Here is a 21,546-nt window from a genome sequence, read left to right on the forward strand (position 1 = left end):
TAGTAGTTTTTAAGACAAGAATTTAATAGAAATAAAACTCAGTTGTCTTTGTGGACTACAAAAATATATTTTGTAATTTTATAACTATTCTAAATTATAAACTTACAGAAAGCATGTCATGGCAATTCCTGTTGATCTCGTCATCCTCTTCTTGAACGTAGAATTTGCGGAAGAAATTGAACGCTATCACCGTGTAGATGTATACTATGATTGTTAACAGCATCACAGTTAACACCAACTGCAACAAAGTTAAGTGAAAACAGTGTTTACATAATGATTAAACAGACTTAACCCTTAATATTATATCAATAGGAGCGAAAACCGCTTCGTTACGTAACGCGTTACGGCGCACGTTTGTATGGCTTCGCATTCTCTCACGCATTGCGCAGCGGTAGGCAGGATCCTCCTCTCTCACTCTTAGCTGCAGCACTAGCCGTATTTCGAGCATATGCTAACCCCTATCTCTATTCAGTGATTAGTGTGCCATAGACATTTAGTGTTCATAGGATAACCTCAAACGATCACCGTTGAAATTGATTATAAAAAATATGATAAATGAAGCAGGACATGATCCTCGGAACGTTACATAATTAAATAGTTCACTAGAGTAACAGTTCAAGTTATCACTTCTGTCGGGCGTCACGAGACGCAAATGACATAGGAAACCAATTCGGAAAACGTGTCGCCAACCTATGCTGGGCGTAGGATTGAAAAAAAAAATCGTGACAGGTAATTGTGAAGATAAAGTAAGTGAATTTGAAGGCATTTATAATATATTTTAACTCGAATCGAGAATTAAAGAATACAATGTTTTAGTCGGTCGCAATCGGCAAAACTTTTTTAGATATTTCTTCTAAATAATATTTTAATACTAAATATAAATTAAATTAACAACATTACCTGTTTTCCATTATGCGTGACGGACTGAAGAATGGTTCTTAGAGTCTTGAAACCGACGGCAACATCCAGCAAATGGGCAGCGAAGAAGAAGTTGTTGAAATTGCCCATCACGGAGAAACTGAAGTACCAGAGGGAGTAGAGGAAGGAGTTGTCTGTGATAGTCACGCCCGCCTTCCACACTTGGTAGCGCCAGTCGATGTTAACGATGCTGCAATAAAAAAAAATATATCCAATAGGCACCTCAGAAAAACATAATTACTTATTATTCAAGATGAAAACATGACAGACACATCACAAATACAAGATATGTTAAAATATATGAGTGATAATTATAGAAATGTTCTTTAATTGTATACATATACGTTTTTTATAAAAGTATGAACAACCAAAAATTAACTAACATTAAATAATAGACATGAAATTGTGAACACGGCATTAAAAAGATGATACAAAATCTAGTTAAATATTAAATGTTCTAATCTTGAAATAATATTATGAAGACCTCGTTCAAAAAATTAATCCGAATGGGTTTTTATGATATTATAGTTTATGCGATTGGAAATCGAAAGTATGTACTTTTGTTTAGTTCCAAATGTCTTATGAAGCGTTGCACAAAGTTTATTAAAAAACCTATCAGATAAATATTATTACATTTTATTAATATTATTAAATACTTACTAGTTCCATAGTCCTTTATTGCCTTCATCTTCTTGGGCCGAGAAAGAAGTCTTTTCCATCCCCAACATGTTGGATATGGAGTCAAAGTCGTAGGTCTCAGAATACTTAGCCCGAACTTTCTTCTTTATAAACTTGTCCCAATAGTTCACTGGGAACGATCTGAAATGTGTATTTATTTGTAAAATATAAGTGTAACACTCACTCACATCTCACCAAGAAGCGCCCTGTGAGAATTGTCAAGATAGAGAACACAATACTAGGAAACATAAAGAAGTCTATCCGGTAATTTTTGGTAGTAAAACAATTATCCCTTTAGTTTTTCATACATTCACAAATTATAATATGTAAATGTTTAAATGTATATAATTATAATAAATATGTGTTATAGGTAAGAATGTGCCACTGAAGTTTTAAGAAACCATAAAGTTAGTAGTTTTTTGTTAGTCCAGCGTCGAAACCCCACTACCCCACTGCCCCTCCACAAGCTTCGAAAACAGTGTTTCATATGTTGAACATCCCTTCTGCAACGGCCGCGTGACTTATCTCCCGTTATGTTTAACATTTGAACCGAGATTATCAAGAACGTATAAAGACTAGCCGAACTTGTGTTTAAGTCAAGTTAAGTATTGGGTAAGAGTTAAACTAACTTGGCAGAGATAACAAGTTTATCCCAATGGCTCTTGAGATCGTCATCTTCCGGTTGTTCAGCGATGTAGAGGCCGTCAAACTCCAGGCGACGAGCGATGTCCTTCTCACGTTTGAATATGGCCAGAGGTACCTGGAACGAGAATTTTGATATTCATAAACGGAATCGATTCAATTTCCATTCAAATCTTACGTTAAAAAGTAAGTTGTATGGTGTACAGTTTCTTCAGTTAAAGTGAAGATCCACTACCAGTTGAACCACTGGGTGATCGAACCGTAGGCCCCAGTGGTTAGTCGAAAACGTTTTCATAAAGCCTAAGCGTTCGGAATAACACCGTTAGCGCGATTCAGGGTATGACGTTGCAATTTGTAAGCGCAAATTGTAAGTGTCAGATTTTTTATGTAATAGGAGGCAGGCAGGAGGCTCCTGATATTAAATGATACCGCCGCTTATGAACACATTATCAAAAAGCTCGGAAGTGAGTTGCCGGCCTATTAAGAATTGGTAAGCTCTTTTCTTAAAGGACCCTAAGTCAGATTCGGAAATAACTTCAGTGGGCAGCTGGTTCCCTATTATAGGGTTTTCAGTGTAATAGAAATCACATACCTTCAGATGATAATATCCAATGAGAATAGCAAGCGATACAATAGAGTGAAGAGCAGCGGCCATCTTGATAACGTGCTCCATATAAAAGAAGTCTTCGTCTATTCGAACCACTTCCAGACTATCATCGTCTTCAGTTTCACCGCTTCCTGTGAGCGAGAATATCACAATTATAAGAAAAGATCGTGACCTTGGTAACTGGCTAAGAGATTGAGTATAAATAATTTCACGAATTTAGACGAACTTTTGGTCCGTTGTAAGTCCTAGCTAATTAAGATCATAAGTTTATTTCACATAGTTACGTAAATAAGTTTTCTATTTATTAAAAACATACCCTCTCCACTTCCCGAACCCTGGCCTGATCCAGATCCGCTGATGATGTCTCCGATACCGGAACCTTCTTTATCACTATCCGGAATCGACACCTGAAAATATATATTTATCTTTAGTAGATACCAGTAAGCTATAATGGCATAAAATAGCACAGAATATATTAAGGTTTAAATAATCATAATAAAAAATAAAATTCTTACCAAGTACATAGAGGTCAGGTAAAACCAGTGGCGAAGCTATCTTGGGTGACACCCGGTGCGGAAGTTGGTGGTGTCACCCATCGAAAGTAAAAAGCAATAAATTTTATATTTAAAGGTCATGGATCATTTATTAAAAGATCGCGAATATTGGACGGGGAATCCCCCACGAGGAATACCCAGCGTCAGGCTCCTGAAGGGGCAGGCTCTTTAGACGCGGAATCCCCAAATTCTACATAGAGCTGAGCTACTGCTAGTGGAAGGAAGAAATTTTTATCCTTACAATTTTTTTTGTACATTGTTCTTAATGTTGAGAGACCACTGGGTGTCACCCCAAATGGTGACACCGGTGCGGCCACTTTACTACGCCACTGGTTAAAACTATGCCCCTTATTAAGAAAAATAGTTAAATTTTTAGGCTTACCTTATAGAAGAGCAACACGAAGTTGATGCAGAAGGCGAGCACCAGAGCGACGTACTTCAGATTGTAGAAGTTTCTAGCGAGGAAGGAAACGGCACGCTTCGTATACTGGGAGAGGTCTACTTGGGACAGGGCTGACGGAGCGGGAACTTGTACTGCCTGGAGGATTATGAAAAATAGAGTTTGCTCATTAGTTCTTTGTCAATCTTGTGTTAGTCTATTTCAATTATTATCTTCAATTGTATTCTAAAATTAGTGCCTATAACTATTTATATAAAATTATATTATTTATATAAATAAAAATAAAATTAGTGCCTATAACTATTTATATAAAGTTATATTATTTATTTAAATAAATACTATTTATATAAAAATATTATTTAATATTTCTCTAAAGACTACAGGAATGTTTATACAATTATTTATAAAGAAAAGATTGTCACTAGGTCTGGGCCTCAAATTTCTGATTTTCCTGATAATTGCAATAAAGCAGGCAAGCAATTAGGGGTGATCAGCAGCCGGTTTCCTCATGATGCTTTTCTTCACTCTTCTAGCAAATGTTAATTGCGCACATACAAAAAAAGTCGATAAGTGCACGGCTGAGGATTGAACCTGTCGTTTGAGTGTCGCACGAAACGCCATATTTAATATAATCATAAAACTATAAAAAATCCTCAAAATAAATCATACCTTTTTAAATCGATACATTTTCTCAAATCCTCGCTGCATGAGTTAATAATTAAATTGTTAGAGATTTAGATATACTTTATGGCGTAAATATTTTGTAGGTTAAAATAATGTTCACCTTTTTGCTTTCAGCTTCGATGGCGGACATAGCGGCTTGTTGCGCTGCCTGAGCTTCGACTCGTTCTTGGGCCTGCTTCTTTGCTTGTTCCCCACTGAAATATTAAAGTAATCTATATTAATATGGAAAAGTTGTTTATGTTATGTTTTAATAAGGGAAATTAAGAAGGTTTTTTAAATGTTTAATTGCAAATTAATGAACGTACGAACATCAAACACAGGGAAATTTATAAAAAGTAGATTTGAAAATAATTAAACCTAAAACACGGGTTTAATTATTTTCAACCCACGACCCACATACACACCATCACGTACACACACACACCATTACACAACACAACCAATTTAGGTTTAATTAATTAAATTTAATCAGTTTATTGTATTAAATACCTTGTTTGTTTGTTCCCTTTTTTAAATCTTTTTATTATAATGTATCATGTATTCCGTTTGTGGCTATGTTCTTGGTGTATTTGTTTGTTATTATATGTATTTTGTGTTAGCTGTAGGAGTACTATATAAATAAATAAATAAAAATAAATTATAGAGCAAACGGGCAGGAGGCTCAACTGATGTGAGGCCCATAGACAGGCTTTCCGGTGCGTTATCGACCTTTTGAAAATTGGTACGCTCTTTCTTAAAGGTTGGTTTGGGATTTCTTTAGTAGGCAGCTGGTTCCACAATGCATGTACAGTATTTATTTATTTATTTATTTATTTATTTATAGTAGTGGTGGTGCGCGCCAAAAAAGGCTCAGTTGTGGAACGACGGTCGTCGAGGTGATACAGGTGAAATTTAATATTCTGCCTCGACGCCCGATGATGAAAACTATTTACTATTTACATTAGTGTGATATAAGTTTGTGTCTAACCCGAGCAAATCGATAAGTGACGGCGGTTGTTGTTCTTCAGTATGTTCAATACTCTCGTCTGGGGACACCTCTGCCTCCTCACCGGAAGATGGCGTCGAAGTGGTCGGTGACTCGTGGGGCTTAACTTGTAACCTATGAAAATTACATTCGCATCACCATAATTATTTATTAATTTTTAGTTTACAACTAGGACTGAACGTTTCAGAAATTATGATGTAGGAATATTTGTCTAGGAGTTTCATAGTTGATCTTTGACTCTGTGGAATATTCTAGAGAGTAAGTCTCAATTTAGTTCTGAAAAGAAAAACGATCGTGAACACATTGGGATTTCTGCTACAAAATTCTAGATTAAGAGGAATTTTAATAATAATAATAAAAACTTGATTGGTGACAAAATTCATATATACTAGCCTCACACAAAGGAGTACCTGTGTTGTGGGTAACTCGATAAGAATTAGTCAATAGTACATGGCGTACCGCCCTTTTTATTGTAATAGTGAAATTGATGAATTTTATTAGAAACTACTGAAAAATTTCTGTCGTGTTACTTTTTCCCTTTCCATGATTTTATAGTTAATTTGTCTTATCTTAATTTTGTACTTACTGGCCATTATCCTCTTTAGTAATATCTAGACCGAAAGCAGAAACTTGCATTTGTCCAGTATCATCTGCCGCTGGCAATGCGGGTAGATGGCGAGACGGACCTGGATATGAAATTTGATTTAAGCATAGATAATAGTTACGATATTTGTTATGAGATAATGTGGTGTTTGTAATAGCTTTAAAAAGAATATAATCAAAACTTGGATACATATGTCGTCGCTATTATCTCTAACAATATTTTTTTCCTTATGTCGTGGATAATTAATTTAGTTTTGTGCTACTACATAGCTTCAATACTCAGGCGCAATCATGTTAATTTAATTAAACACACGACATTAAATTCATTAACGCAGCGAATCTTCCATTAATGTTTATCGTTGAATTTAGATTAGAAGCCAATGTTAGAGAATAATTTTTGAAACTGTTAGATTGCGTTCTGCGTTATGATTTTTAAGCGTTCGGTCACCAATTTCATTGTCTTTTGTGTTTATACCTAGCCGTTTAATATAAGAATGTTTGTCAAAAGAAAAATATTTAAAATTTTACATATTAAATAAAAATATATTTATTGCTAGACTATGCAAAATATCCGTAAAATATTCCCCAAATCAAATGAAAATCTTTACATATACTTATCTTATCTTTATAAATACTTCAAAACATACTCTCATTTATGGAGTATGACCACGACTGTTTTAGTGACCGAACATAGCCAAGCTGTCACGCTAGTACCTTTGTCCCTTACTTTGTGTGATCAATCTGTGTTTAAACTGACCGATTTTCTCCTCCTCAGTAGGCTCTTGAGGGGGAGGTTCTTCTACATGAGGTCCACGCATCAAGCCGAGTAATACGCCGAATATATACCTAGATGTATATACAAATAGATTAAAATCGTAAATAAAGCAGTGTTTAAACTACCAAAACCTATAGTAGACTACTAACGCCCAAACCCAATAACCTTTCTCAAACCATTTTTGACCATCTGAGATACAGATCTTAATCGATAAAAGAGTTCCAATAACCAAACGACGGATTGATATTAGATAGGAGATCGATCGACTGTCACGGATTAAAACAATCTGAGATTGTTGATTAATTATTGGATTTGGGTGTAAAAGCTATGTGGATATGTAAGGACTTATCTAGTCGATAAAAATATTAAAAATGTCATAGACTTGTTTCAAATATTTACAAATTTAAAAGATTAAAAAAAAATATGGGGGTTTCAGATACAGCCTAATATATTGGGGGTGCTATTAAAAGTATACCCAGTAGAGGCGTAAAAATGTGGTTAAAACTGTTAAATTATTAAGTGAAGCAATGTGTGATGATTCAAATGACTAGTAGTAAACATGAAACGAATTCTAGCCATTTCTTTAGTATGACAAAAGCGTAATGTTCTTATGAAAGATTTTAAAACTACGATTTTATGATTTAATATTGCTAAACGTTTTACATAAATCGAAGCAAATTATAGGCTTGAGATAAAAATATTTCATAGAATAGTTAGTGACAATTACCAATGACTGTGCATCGAGTTAAGCATGGAATGAAACACAATTTTATATGAATATCTAGTAGTTTAGTTTAGTGGACGTAATTTTTCAAGTTTTATACGAAAATTATTCATCCTGGATTCGACTGTTGCAAATTTTTTTCATAACTACAACTAGATTCCCTCAATACAAAACAATTTTATCAATTCATCATTTATTCATGTAGGTAACATAATGTACACTTATGAACGTCAAAAATATACATTAAATGCTTCTAATTTTACATTTACTGCCAGTTCTCAAATCAAGGGCGTAGAACGGAAGCAAAGAACTGGCAATAAACTCTCCGCCACTCTCATTCCTTGATACTCAACTACGTGGAATGACATAATTAGGACCGTCAGAACAAGACTGACACAATAATAACTGTTATGTATCGTAAAATACCGTTTACATAAAATTCACCAATAAATTGACATCTCTACTTATAACTAATATTCGACTGTATATAATATAATGAAGAGATTGATTTATGTAAAAATGTATTCAAAACCTCACCTTATAACAACAACAAATCCATATCCAATATAGTAGAAGAGATAGAAGAAGAGTTTCAGGAAGCCAACCAAGAGTTCCGCGGGTGGCATTTGTTGCATGTCCGCGATTTTAGCCTTTATGTTGGAGGGCGATAAGAACGAAAATGTTGCAGCTATCGCATCCTTAACCGATTGGTAGCCACGGCGGAATGGGTCCTTGCCAGCTCTGAAAATATAATCAAGAACAATATTTAACATCGTTCATAAAGAATGTGTTCACATAGACACACACATTGCCACAAAACTAAGCGCAGACTACATTTTGCATTTCTTTATCGTTCTTTGCTTCACTCTTTCCGAGAACGCAGGTAAGCGAAGCGAAGTACGATGCCGGTCTAAGAACACTATTTTGTTACGGACCCTATGTCGAAGATTAAGAACTGTTTCATAGTTTCATATGAAAGGAAGTTTTAGTTACTCAAGTTTGAATCTATTTCCGCTTTCAAAGAAGTGTTACAATACGTACATATACAAATAAGTTTATTTAATAAGCCGCACCAACTTACACATAACAAAAAAGAAAAGAAAGAAATTATGGCCTCTATAATAGGTGCGGACGGCGTGCACAAATAAAATGCTTATAATATAATTTAATAGTTTACATAGATACAAATATTACCCAAGGATTACCTTTAATTTTATTGCATAATAAAAGAACTAAGACAGTGATAACATTGCTCTTCTTGTAATGAGTTGGGAGATCTGAATACTAAAGTTTTTTTACTTAGATAATAAACATAGCTCAATGGAGCTAGAGGTGTCATGCCTTGGAAGCACTTAATCAACAATCAGCAAACCAGCGGAGCTCACCGTTCATCATCATCATCTCCCAAGTATGTATACGCAGCCTCGCGATTCTTTGGTCCACTTGCGGATTCCTCTGAAGCGGCCATCAATCCCGAAGCATGGGTCATCTCAAAGATGGCATCTTCACAGAAATTGACGAACGCCTCCAACTTCTCCTTGTCACCGCCTTCTGTTACTATGCTGTAGAAGAACGCGCGTTTCGATTCCTGCAATAGTATAACGACGAACTGTTAGAAAATACCTGTTTATAGCGCGATTCATATGAAATAGATATTACTTTATATCGTAACGTTATAGATGTTAATTTACGTTTGGTAATGCTTAAAATGTAATTGAATAAAACTCGGATACAAGTAAAATTTATATGAAAATAGACGTTTCTAAACTGTATTTTTAAGTGACGTTAGCCAGATGTGATTAATGGCAACATTAAATAATAGCAATATTATTAGCTAAATCGAATACTTTAACATAATATACTGTTAGTCTTGGCCCTGCAACTAGAGACTAACTGTTTGGGCACTTGGAGCTTGTGAACGTCTTTACAGCGTCCTATAGGAAGCTAAGGCTTACTTTGGGTCTCTGCGCCATCGGAGTATTAGTAGTATTTACAGTAGTATACCTAGTAGTTATTTACCGTTAACCACCACTTATTATCCCAAAACTACTAAAACTATTAAATCAAATATATACGTAATATCAATATTCGAACGTTGTTTTAGTAAATACAAAAGCTTATTTTACATTAAATACTCGTAAAGAATTTTGATCTACGAACATTGAATTAACGAGGCGTGATAGTTAACTTTATTTTTAATACATTACCTTAATCTGTGGTTTCTCCCACTGTTCGATGTTGGATTCCTTGATTTCGAAGTAAACCCGCTCTATGCGTTTAGAACCACCCATTATCTCAATTCTTCCAAGGAAAGGTTCGAAATAATTCAAAACTGAACCGGCGGTTTCCAGGAAACGAGCAAGCCTATAATAAAAAATTGTTTAATATTATTATTAACACCAGTTTTTCCAAGTAACTAAAGTTTCAAAAAAAGGTGCTATTTTTAAATCTATTTCTATACTCTATATTACAAACAAATAAAACATTTATTTGCCAGGTAAATTAGTATGAAATTTATTTTTTGTTATTATTGCCTAATTAATAAACTAAACATAAATAAATATCAACTGAAGAGTTAAAAAAATACAATTAAAACAAAAAACCTAACTATCTCTTGAAGAGGGAGATGGGCTCTGTTATTGCACCATCACCAAACAATGATGGGGCTAATAGTGTTCTACTATACTGACCTGGGTTCATTTGGCATGTGCTCTGACAAGTTGGTAAGAAGTACAGCCAAGTTGAATCCAATTTCTTTGGCAGGCTCGTGGAATCGATCGCAGAAGCCGATGTAGTCAAGTTTACCGTCGTGGTTTGTCTCGCAACAAGCCAGAAGGAACTCTATCTCTTCCCTTTAAAATTTATAACAGTAATTTTTTTTAATTAAAAGTTAAATTGTATTTCATTTGATCAAATACATTTTTAGTAAGAGGTGAGAAATTATAATGGAGCAGTGTGTTTTGTGGCATCAGCGTCCTACGTGGGTTCAAACCCCGGCTGTGCACCAATGGACTTTCTGTCTTTGGACGCATTTAACACTAGCTCATATGGTTAAGCATAACATTTTGAGGAAACCGGCATGCCTTAGTAAGTAAATGGCACGTGTCAAGAAGGGACAGCAAATCACCTATTCGAAAGAACAACTTTTTTGAATAAAGTTTAATTGGTTTGTTTAAAGTTGGACTTTTTAAAATTAAGAAAGAAACCATTCTACATAATTTCCTTCCTAACCAAAATTACCTATCCTATACTGATACAAGCATTTTTATAGGTTCAGTAAAACAGTGGTTACCAAACCTCACAAATAGACACAAAAATTTGTTTCTAAGGGACTTACGGACTATAACTCTTCTGCTGTTCCATCTTCTCCTTAAAGTCCTTTGGCAGAACCCAGCCATCATTATTAGCGTCAATCTCTTTGAAACTAGCGCTTGATGTCAGATCTTTCAGCTTCAGGAACATATCAAAGTATTTCAGAATTAGTTCCACGTTAGATGCGGACTCTACTAGAGTGTCCACCATCTGTTTACCAATTGTTCCTGAAATAGAAAACTTTAAAATAGAAAAGGAAGATACATATAAAACCAAATCGTGAAGAGTTCTTACCATTAACAACGTTTCCCTCCAGCATAGACAGCATCATGGTGATCATGTCTTTCTGAAGATTTAGCAGTTCCTTCAGCAGATCTACTTGGGATGAATGCTTGGATAGTTTATCTTGCATATGAGAGAAGAGGAAAAGAAAACCGCCTACTGCATCCCATAACCTGAAACAATGCATTCAGATGAAAGTTGAATAACTTATAACTCAGTATGAATTAAAATTTATTTTATTATATATATTTATGCTCACAAACAACCTGAAAAAATGTGAATGTGAATTATGAAAATATGTTATAAAAGGCGTACCACAAACCCGCCCCACTGATAACTTAATATGATATCAGTATATTTTCTTTCTGTATGGACATTATGCGCTAATTAAAAAAATGTCACGAAAGAAGTGAAACTGCTTTATGACTTTATTTTTCGAAAAATGATCTCCTATAAATATAACATTACAGAAGTTGGTCAAATAAAGTTAAATTTGATAAAGTTTAACAAAAGGCTTTATCATAGGCATGAATACAAATAATACAATTATTTCATTTTACCTTATTCCTACTAAGATTATTACAGAATTTCATTATTTGGAACAGAATTATTACCATCATTGTTATCGTTATTATATATTTTTGTTATTTATGGCTTCGAATCAACCGTTATTTTTGTTTAAAGTAGTCTGACCTGGAATGAGCTAACGCCTGCTGATTTTGCGTACAAGGCCCTTGAATAACTTCAGTGAGTGTGTTAAAGACTTGTGAAGCCACGCCAATAGCTTTGAAGAAATTCGCTTTTCCCGCTGGGTCTATAAGTTCCTGTAAATATTGAAATCAGAATTAATTTTATATGTACGTGTACTAAGTGATGACAATAATTCTTCTTTCGGAAATGTTTGAAAGATATGACAACGCTGCAAATAATATAATAGTTAAATCAGGGTATTAAGGTTCGTTCTTGTAGGAACTGCACAAACGCATATAATTTGTTTAACACAGTAAATTACAAATAGTTTTTTTACTAAAATTTGAATATATCTGTACTTTATGGACTGTAAGATACAGGTTATCAGTCACGACTGAAGAATAAGGCTATCGACACATTAGCTAAAGAAATGTATAAGAAAAGAATTAACTATGGTGGAGCATGTCCTCTCACAACATTGCTGTGCGTTACCAAGGTCCTTATTGTAATAAATTATAACGTGTCACGTGTAAAATATTAACATAAGAAATGCAATAAAGATTTGAGTTTGAGTTAGGGCAATTGGCGTGCTTCAACACGCCTAATGTGTACTAACTCTAAAAGATGCTCTTTTATTTTACTTATCTCCTAGTACATTCTGTTATGAATGAATATATTTAAATTAACCTTGCTAGAGTAATGCCAGTAGAAGTCCATGATAGACTCCTGAAGCCTTAGTAGATAATCTACTGTGCATATAACCACGTTCACCGTAGTAGTATTACCAGCCTGAGTTCGAAGGTAGTTCTGCCACTCTGTAAAAACATATTTAGAATAAATAATAGTGAATAAAACCACTTTATATGGCTGGTAAAATCACACATTTTGAACAAAAACTAGTATAAATAAAATGTAATTTATAACTCACCCAAGTTGTGTCCTTCGCAGGTAAGTTGTATGAACCTAAAGAGGGCGCATGTAAATTCAGCATCGTGCATATTTTTCTCACCCGCCGCGCCCTCTAAGCCTACACCCAGCCCTGAAATATTAAAATAGTATTAATACCATAAAATATATCCTTAATGTCATTAAATAACACACAGGCTTCAGTTACACAACACACAAATACACACCCACATTCTATACGCATTCTATTTCTCAGTATTGTAACATTCTAATTTGCGTTTCGATTTTAGTTGTTTCAGTTGTGAGGTTTTTCTATATAAATAAGTTACTTGCAACATGTTCGCTAATAAACTATCTGTGTTAAATTAAATGTTATAGTAGTGTTTTGTGAATCAGCAATTAGTAAATACAATTAACTAATACATACATTTTGCTAGCTTTTAATATTTATTTAATAAAATTCTGAACATTTTTATGAAACATATTCTTAAGAATCTTGCTACAACTGCGCATGTGCAATTACTTATTTGAATCGTTCGGTTGTTTACAAATAGGCCAATAGACATCGAAAATCTGGCCGAAGTTGTGACAAATGCGCACGCAATTCCTTTGTTTAACTTTAAAGTTATACAGTTTATGTAAAGTCATTGAATTGAAATAAGTGAATTATAGTAAAATAAGTCATTATTTGAGTGAATAATTTCCTACCCGAAGAACTACATCGTCTAGCTCTTTTAATTTGAACTAAAAATCTCTGGATTTATGTTGTATTATACTTTGATCGTCAAAGAAGATACATAATTTAATTGTGCATTGCAAAATAAACTCTAACACAAAGCAATAAAGACTTGTTAGTGTAGTTTAAGGAGCTTTAGCAAGATTCATAAAATTTTCATAAACAGTAAATTCGACACAACTATGTTCTTTACCTTCAGCTTTAGTGTTCCGTTCGAAGGCATCCAAGTCAAGCACAGAACAGGAATTCATGAGACCAGCTATTGATGTGAAGAAACCCACGTCCTTCTTATCTTTGAGGTGATTTAGCATACCCTGAAACAATAATTGTAAAATCAGTACCAGTTTGTTTTTAATTAGGAATCACGTCCTCTACCGTCAGAGCCGAGACTTAGGGCTAATAATAATAACTGTCAATGTCAAAAAGTTTGTCAAGGTATTATAAAATGAGGATTATAGTTTTTACCGACAATATTTAGTTTAAATAAAATTTTGCATTGAATAAAAAAATTGGTGAATTGTTTGTTTCTGATATTACAAAAATATTTGAGAATTTAGTAGTTTGAGTATTTATTATTATTATTACTTATTTGCATGTTTGTTCACAAATTTCTTAGTAACCAAAGGCCACACCGAGATTATCAATTTTGATTTTAATACAGGTATATTCCAACTTAAGAAAACTGTTCAAATTTTATGAAAATCGGTATAATTGTTTTTAGATATTAATAGATAGAATAGAATAGTTTTTTATATTGTATCTGTAGGTACATACGGATTCGAAGACTTTATTTAGGACTAAATATTTATCTTTATTTTGAAGAAGCGCTACTATTAACACTCACCATCTGTATGTCAATGTTGCCCCCTCTCAAAATTGATATCCCCAATTGCAAGGTCTTCATCACCATGTCACTGGGAACGCCCTTTGAAGCGGAGATGTGTAGTAGGACCATTTCGGCTACTCCTCGGTTGGCTAAACGCGCTTGGTGGAATAACAACTTCTGCTTTTCCATCTCTTGTTCCTATTACATCAAAATCATTTACTTTTTGTATTTAAAGAAATATATTTAACCAAATAAGTAATCCATCATATAAAATAATAAAAATATTAAGAATACAACAATGACAACATTGAACATTGAAAAACAAGATGTCTACTGAGAGCGTTAATTTGATTACATTAAAAACAATCTGCCATGAAAAATAAAATCCTTGGGAAACTTAGTTAATATAACAGTGTTATTAAATAATTTCTATCAATTTTGGTATAGAGATAGAAAGTATACGGAAAAGCAGCAGCCTTTTTAACTAGTATTAAATATTTCACATAATAAATTTCCTTCGAAAAGTGACCTTTAATTCCAAGAATTACATACCATGTATGTATCCATCGTCTTCTGCATGTAACATATCAGTATCAGTTAACACATTTCAAAAATAATATACATTATTCTGAAGTACAGAGGAGTTAGAGAGAGAGAGCAGAGTAATATATAGACTAACTCACGTTTAATATTAAAAACACTCGAAGCTTAGTTAAAAATAGATTAATAATTTATAATAGAAATTAATCATATGCGAAAACAACATTAAAATATTTTAAGAAATATAAACAGCATTTCGACATTAGACAAAGTTAAAATGATTATCTAAAATAACGTTAGTACGACTTACATGAATACTGGACTTTCCTTCGTCTTCTCCTTCTGGTTCCCCTCCACCCTCCTCCTCTTCTCCCCCTTCTTCTTCTTCCTCTCCACATGACTTTGCGATAATATGCGCGTAAGACATATAAAGAGGATCCTCCTAAAACGCGTGTTTTACGGTATTTGTGATTAAAGTCGTAATTACATATAGAAATGTTATATTTAAAGATAGTGGTACGAAAAAAATAAGGACAAAATATTCAACAAACATTTGAGGCTTGCGGTGTTTGTAATCAAATGTCATAGTAAAGTGTAGACAACTTGATAGCAACTCTTGTTTATGATTTAATCGTTTTATTTTCTGTTCTAAAATAGCTAATCTAGAATAAGGTAATTTCTTAATACTGATTGAAAAAATTAGAAATGTACAAGGACGAAACAACTAATGGTAACTCTGAGAGTACTAGAATAAGATCATCTGGTATTTACAAGGGACAACTATTTACAAATTTAGTTGAATTTATAGAGGTAGGCACCCTACCTCTATCAATATATATAAAACAGAAAGCTGAAATGTAGCATTTAAAACAACACATAATATTTAATATTTAGATAAAGAAAAAACCACATCAATATGGTTATTAGTAGTAATTTATGGGATGTATATAATATATTGAAAGTTATATTAGTTAACTGTTTAGGTTAACAGTTAGTTTTACCTGTAAAGCCCCCGAGCGTTCAGTCATAGCCCCGCGACAGAAAGTTGTGACGAGTTGAGTGAGAGGATCCGGTTTCCCTTCTTCTTCCACAATATCACTCTTCTTTAACTCAGCATCTTCAAACGTTTGCTGCAATATATTTTAAGTAAGTTTTCTACAATTCTCTCACAGTAAGTTAGTCTGTTTTTCGCATCGTCCTCTCAAGAAGTGAGTTAATTGAAACTGTTTCACTATTAAAATTTACCAAATATCATATAGTTTAGTCCAATTTAAAGGAAAATGTATAATCTTTTTTTTTCTCAAAAAATGTTCTCGTAGTCACCAAACACATACATATAAATATTGTATTGAATAAGTTCTAAAGAAATGAGTTTTGTTTTTACCGTTAAATCTTCGATCATGACTTCTTGTCCGATATTCTCTTCTTCTAACCAGAGTTCGTAATAAGTTCTAGCGAAGATATTACATGCCCTGTGCCTGTAATTCAAACAAATTTTAATCAATTTATAAATATTTCAGTAAACTTGAAAAGACAATCGGTAAATGACTAACTTATGTGCTATCAAAAATTAAACCGTTATTGAAAAAAATTTATTAATTATAACTTTTTTTGAAATATCTAATATAATATATTTTTTAATTATAATAATAATTAATTGTAATTTTTTTCTAAGTATACTTATTCAGAATGGTTTCATTTTTTCATAGCATATAAGTTAGTGAGTCACAGTACCGATGGTATTTTCTAGTCATTGCAGTCCAGAACCTCACAGATAGTCAGGACTATCTTCAGACAATCTGATGATCACTCTAGGAAGATTTACCAACTTATTTACCATTTTACATTTACATTTTGATTTACTACCATTTTACAGAATCTTGTGAGTAACCGTCTTTTAGCAATAAAAACTTAATGGTTATGAATAAGAAAAACGTTAAATCTTCGTACCTACTAATTTTATACAGATGTATAGATCTTAAGCAAGCTATGGCAGCTCTTTTTCTCGCAGCACAGAGCACTCTCTTCCAAATGTCAGTAGCTTGTTTCGGCTTTGTCGCCTGTCCATGCAGCGTGCAATACACTCATGCGGGTTAGTGCTAAGTTGTAAAATAATTGTTAATAAACTCAAACTCAAAATATCTTTATTCATATAGGTAAACAAATACACTTATGAACGTCAAAAAAATTAAATTAATTGTAAATTTACATTTACTACTAGTTCGCAAGTCAAGGATGTAGAGCGGGCAAGAAACCTTCCGCCACTCTTTTTAATCGCTAAGTTTTGAGTCATACAAATTGTTTGAACTGGAGCAAATCAATCCCAAGGATTAGGATGATTTAAGTATTCGTCACATTTATAAAAGGCTTTATTGATTAATTTACTTTTAACGAGGGCTTTATATTTATTTAGTGATAATTCTCTAATTTCGTTTCGGAGTTTGTTGTAAAAACGAATACAATTTCCAAATAAGCAGTGGTTTATCTTCTGGAAACTGGTTGGTCGTACACTCAAATTAGTTTTATTTCGCGTATTATACTGGTGAGTCACCATTTGTTTTAAAATCGTTTTTTTGTACATACAACAAGGCTTCAAGAATATATTGACCGGATAGTGTCATAATAAAAGAATACTTTTGGGTAACGGCACTAAAGAAGTAGTTTTAGAAATGTTATATCACTTTTGTTGTAGCTCTACTATTATAATATATATTTATATATATTTACATATTTATAATAATGATATTTCATATCGTATTAGGATGAGATGTAGAAAGGAGACACAGCGCTAAGTCTCACTTGCGTACGTCAAAAATGTATTGGATTTTGACATTCGGTAGTTGATTCTCGTCAATACAAATAAAATCTATCAAAGATTTATCACACAAACCTATTTTAATAAAGACTTTGATGTTAGAATTTCCGTTATAATATGTACACAATACAGTAGAGGACATTGGTAATTATAGAGAACTTACTTATTAGAAGCAGTAACGACACTCTCACACACAACCACAAAAAGGAATTTTTATGATAGTTAATTAAGGAAATTAGTAATAGAAGAATGAAAAAGAAATTACAATAATAGAGAAGGAGTAGAGAACACGACACACATCTAATGACCTTGGCAAGGAATGGAGTGAAGTTTGCCGGAAACAGGCGATGACTGCGCGTTTACGTTGAATGGACACAACAGAACGATAAACGTTCTTACTCATTTGTTGGGGATGGTCGATCTATAGTTTAATAAATAAGAATTCATGAACAATAGAAGCATTGATAAGATATGTATAGTAAAAGGTTTGCAGTATAGGAAATGTCAGTGGCGTACTTGGGTGGCACCCGTTGCAGAAGTTGGTTGTGTCACCCCATCAAAGTAAAAAGCAATAAATTTTATATGACATTTTATATGTTGGACATGGATCATTTATTAAAAGATCGCGAGTCTGGGACAGGGAATCCCCCACGACAACGTCAGACTCTTTTGCGGGGATTCCTAAATTCTACATAAAATCTAGTGCTAGTGGAGGAATCCCTGATAAATATATTTTTATGCTAGCGATTTTTTTTGTTTGTAAATTGTTTTTTAAAGTTGTGAGACCGGGTCGGTGTCACTACAAAAAAAAGGGTGACCCCCCCCCTGCTACGCCACTGGGAAAATATTTACCAAACTTAGTAAAGTATATCATATATTTTTTATAAGACTATGAATTCATTAATTCAAACTTCCGTTTAAACACGGAGTCACCAACAACGCAGAATAGTCTAAGGGTGGTAGGCACAAAGGCCGACTATATACTTGTAAAAATATTCCTATTTTTATATGTAAGTAAATCCCATCATTATCTATACATCAGAGAACTAGAAGGACGTTCAATTACTTAAATACACTACTCACCATATGCAAGCCAAACAACACTTTGCTCATAGCCACAATTCTCTCCACAGTGTCATCTATTATCTTGGCTTTATTCTCTGAAGTTTCTACGGTGATAGCTGTCTTACTCTTGGACCCGAGTTTGCTGTACAAATAATGTTGCCAGGACATTTCATCTGCAGGGTCAATTTTATCCGGCAATGTTAGCTGCGTCTTCGCAAATTCTGCCACATCTTGTTCTGACATTTTCTATAAAAATTATACAATTTAAGAAGTGTTTTGACTTTAATACAGTCTGATTGTAAAAAAAAATATTAAGGTATTAAGTATATGATAAGCGAGTGAATGATTTTTGAGGTGGAACTTCTTTAGGCGCATGAGGGTAAGTTTTTACGGATGAAACGTCACGAAAATTTGCAGCGCTTTTGTCGAAGAAAAGGGAAAGAGGGATTGAGACCGATTGAGAGAGTGTGAGAAAGGGAGATAGAGAAAAAACACATGGTATTGGTTGATGTATTCGTTTAGTAGTTGCATATTAGAAGTTTATATGGCAATGCTGTCGCATAACGTCTTATGCAGTAAATGCAGATTTTATATTTATTTATATAATCATTAGCACGTATACAGTGTGTTAACAGTGTGAATAAAGATATACAAATACATGGAGTGATCATATACTGGTACATTATAATCTTATAGGGGTTTTACCATAGTAATAATTAATTTACAAAGAAGTTTCACTTCTGACATGTGTACTTTGTACGTACGCACGTTTTTTTCTTATAAGATACTTGACATATATGACATATGTATATGATTAGATGATTTCTAAAATGCTCGCTAAAAACTTTGTCAGAAGAAAATTTAATCAGTTAAAATGCTTACCTTCAAAAACCTGTCTTTGCAGTGCTGCACCAACTCTTGTTCTCTACCCGCAAAGAGGTTCAGACCAACCGGAAGAAGTCTCTTCAGACAGGCCACCATTAAAGACGCTTGGACTTCCTTGTCTTTGTCTCTCTTCTTATCGCGATGCTTTTTCTTTTTCTGTAGTTACAAAACATTTTATTAAAGAATTCAAATATTTTATTAATATTGGTAAAATCCTTGAACTATATTACTTATAAGACATTTTATAACAATAATACATATCTTCAATCCGTTAAAAAAGTGTTTTCTTTCAATGTGTAAAAGTTATGTTAATAATAGGCAATACTAAAAATATTAGTGTTTTGTTGAGACTCAATTAGAGAAAATTGTAACTAATTTTTAAGAAAGTTAAAGATACATTTACATACATTTTAATCTAGGGAAAATGTGTTTCGATAATAGGTAAAGATGGTAAAATACTCACTATGTAAATGGGATTGTCAATAAAATAATAATTTATAGCCTCAACAAGAAATACAAAGGATAGTTAGAAATTCTATGTAGATGATGCAAAAAATTCTGAAATTATGCTTCAAGAGTATTAATTAGTAAAATATAAAAAAATATAATGAAAACTTCTCACTAAACAAATTTAAAGTTCACTGTATAATGCATGCTATCTCATTTTCTACCACGTTAAATCATATAAATTTATGTTTCTGTCTCTTTATATTGTCATTGATTTTCAAACTTTAATTATTTTTTTTTATTTCAATGTGTATTTAAACTTATAAAAGTTAATTTAATTAAAAAATAAATTTCAAAAGACATACATTTAGATACTGAAAAAGGCTAATTTACATAGTATTATTAATTATAAAATAATTTTTAATAATTGTAGTTTTTATCAAAATAATAATTAATATTACTTTTTTATGGATTAAACTAACTACTGAACAATGTTGAAACAACAAACGTGTTAAAAAAATCATAAATAATATATTTTTATGAAAATTGAATTCAAAATCAACTCATTAGTAAAACTACTAGATTCCAATCACATTACTATTTGCAGTAAGACAAGCACACGAAGACCATATGAACGGGCATAGAGAAACAGACAAACACAAAAGAAAAAGAAAAAAAGAAATACCTTTCCACCACCTTGTTGCGTTCCATCCACAACAGTGGTCACTCTTCTAGTCGCAGTAGGCATTATCAACACCTATGTACCAAAAAGTGCTTAAAATGCGTTAAAATTAAAAGGCTACAGTCAAACTATTTTCGCCTTTAAAGAAAAGAAATAAAAAACATAATTGTATGCAATGATATAGATGTTTCATAAAACTTTTATTAAGAGTTTACCATGTTGTCGATTTCGTTAGCTGATATGAAGTTTTGTTCCTCCTTGAGGAAGTACTGGCTCTTAGACCAAATGTTGAATATTTCTGCAACATGGTTGTAGAGTTCTTCTGCCTCTGTATTAAGAAAGCAATAATTTAAATACTGTTCACCATCTTTTTGACATAGTAAATATATAGATTTTTACATTTGGTGTACAAATATTTTGGACCCTGGACTAGAGAAAAAGAAGAGAATAGAAGATATAACGAAGAATACGGGCGCATAAATTTCTTGAAATTATTTTATGTAGTTATTATGTTGTTTATATTATATAATTATAATTTATATTAACTCACATAAATACAATAAAATGAAATATTTCTGCTTAAATTAATTGGTCTCGTCTTACTAAGAGAATGTTTCATTAATAAATTAATGCGAAATCGAATTAAGGCTGCGCGTACGCATGAAAACTGATGGAGAAGAGTGGAGGCCTGGAGCTAGGTATACTATCATTAGAATAAGACTAATAATTATTGTAAATACTCTATTATGCTTAGGCTTAAAGGACAAAACCCTTTCTATGAGACCAATTT

General features: G+C 32.9%; 1 protein-coding gene across 9 annotated transcripts in view; it reads right to left on the bottom strand.

Moving 5' to 3' along the window:
* LOC111001605 (ryanodine receptor) overlaps positions 1-21,546 on the bottom strand; it is a 96,558-nt gene that overhangs the window by 1,892 nt on the left and 73,120 nt on the right. For 5 of the 9 annotated variants that reach the window (XM_045629523.1, XM_045629522.1, XM_045629524.1 and 2 more), the window contains 30 exons: positions 20,972-21,084; positions 20,760-20,831; positions 19,625-19,783; positions 18,761-18,988; positions 17,986-18,098; positions 16,247-16,340; positions 15,864-15,992; positions 15,173-15,304; positions 14,341-14,520; positions 13,690-13,810; positions 12,783-12,893; positions 12,542-12,669; positions 11,858-11,988; positions 11,177-11,337; positions 10,908-11,109; positions 10,261-10,422; positions 9,778-9,934; positions 8,956-9,158; positions 8,108-8,311; positions 6,829-6,917; positions 6,055-6,154; positions 5,451-5,582; positions 4,584-4,677; positions 3,782-3,937; positions 3,162-3,252; positions 2,831-2,976; positions 2,226-2,356; positions 1,579-1,737; positions 901-1,108; positions 107-238 (listed from right to left, as the gene is read on the bottom strand). In XM_045629523.1, the coding sequence (XP_045485479.1) occupies positions 107-238; positions 901-1,108; positions 1,579-1,737; positions 2,226-2,356; positions 2,831-2,976; positions 3,162-3,252; positions 3,782-3,937; positions 4,584-4,677; positions 5,451-5,582; positions 6,055-6,154; positions 6,829-6,917; positions 8,108-8,311; positions 8,956-9,158; positions 9,778-9,934; positions 10,261-10,422; positions 10,908-11,109; positions 11,177-11,337; positions 11,858-11,988; positions 12,542-12,669; positions 12,783-12,893; positions 13,690-13,810; positions 14,341-14,520; positions 15,173-15,304; positions 15,864-15,992; positions 16,247-16,340; positions 17,986-18,098; positions 18,761-18,988; positions 19,625-19,783; positions 20,760-20,831; positions 20,972-21,084 (4,238 nt within the window). Of the gene's footprint in view, positions 1-106; positions 239-900; positions 1,109-1,578; positions 1,738-2,225; positions 2,357-2,830; positions 2,977-3,161; positions 3,253-3,781; positions 3,938-4,583; positions 4,678-5,450; positions 5,583-6,054; positions 6,155-6,798; positions 6,918-8,107; positions 8,312-8,955; positions 9,159-9,777; positions 9,935-10,260; positions 10,423-10,907; positions 11,110-11,176; positions 11,338-11,857; positions 11,989-12,541; positions 12,670-12,782; positions 12,894-13,689; positions 13,811-14,340; positions 14,521-15,172; positions 15,305-15,863; positions 15,993-16,246; positions 16,341-17,985; positions 18,099-18,760; positions 18,989-19,624; positions 19,784-20,759; positions 20,832-20,971; positions 21,085-21,546 lie in introns of all 9 variants that reach the window. The other 4 variants (XM_045629519.1, XM_045629521.1, XM_045629515.1 and 1 more) reach the window with 1 other exon arrangement.

Source organism: Pieris rapae, chromosome 9 (assembly GCF_905147795.1).
Source record: "Pieris rapae chromosome 9, ilPieRapa1.1, whole genome shotgun sequence".
NCBI lineage: Eukaryota > Metazoa > Arthropoda > Insecta > Lepidoptera > Pieridae > Pieris > Pieris rapae.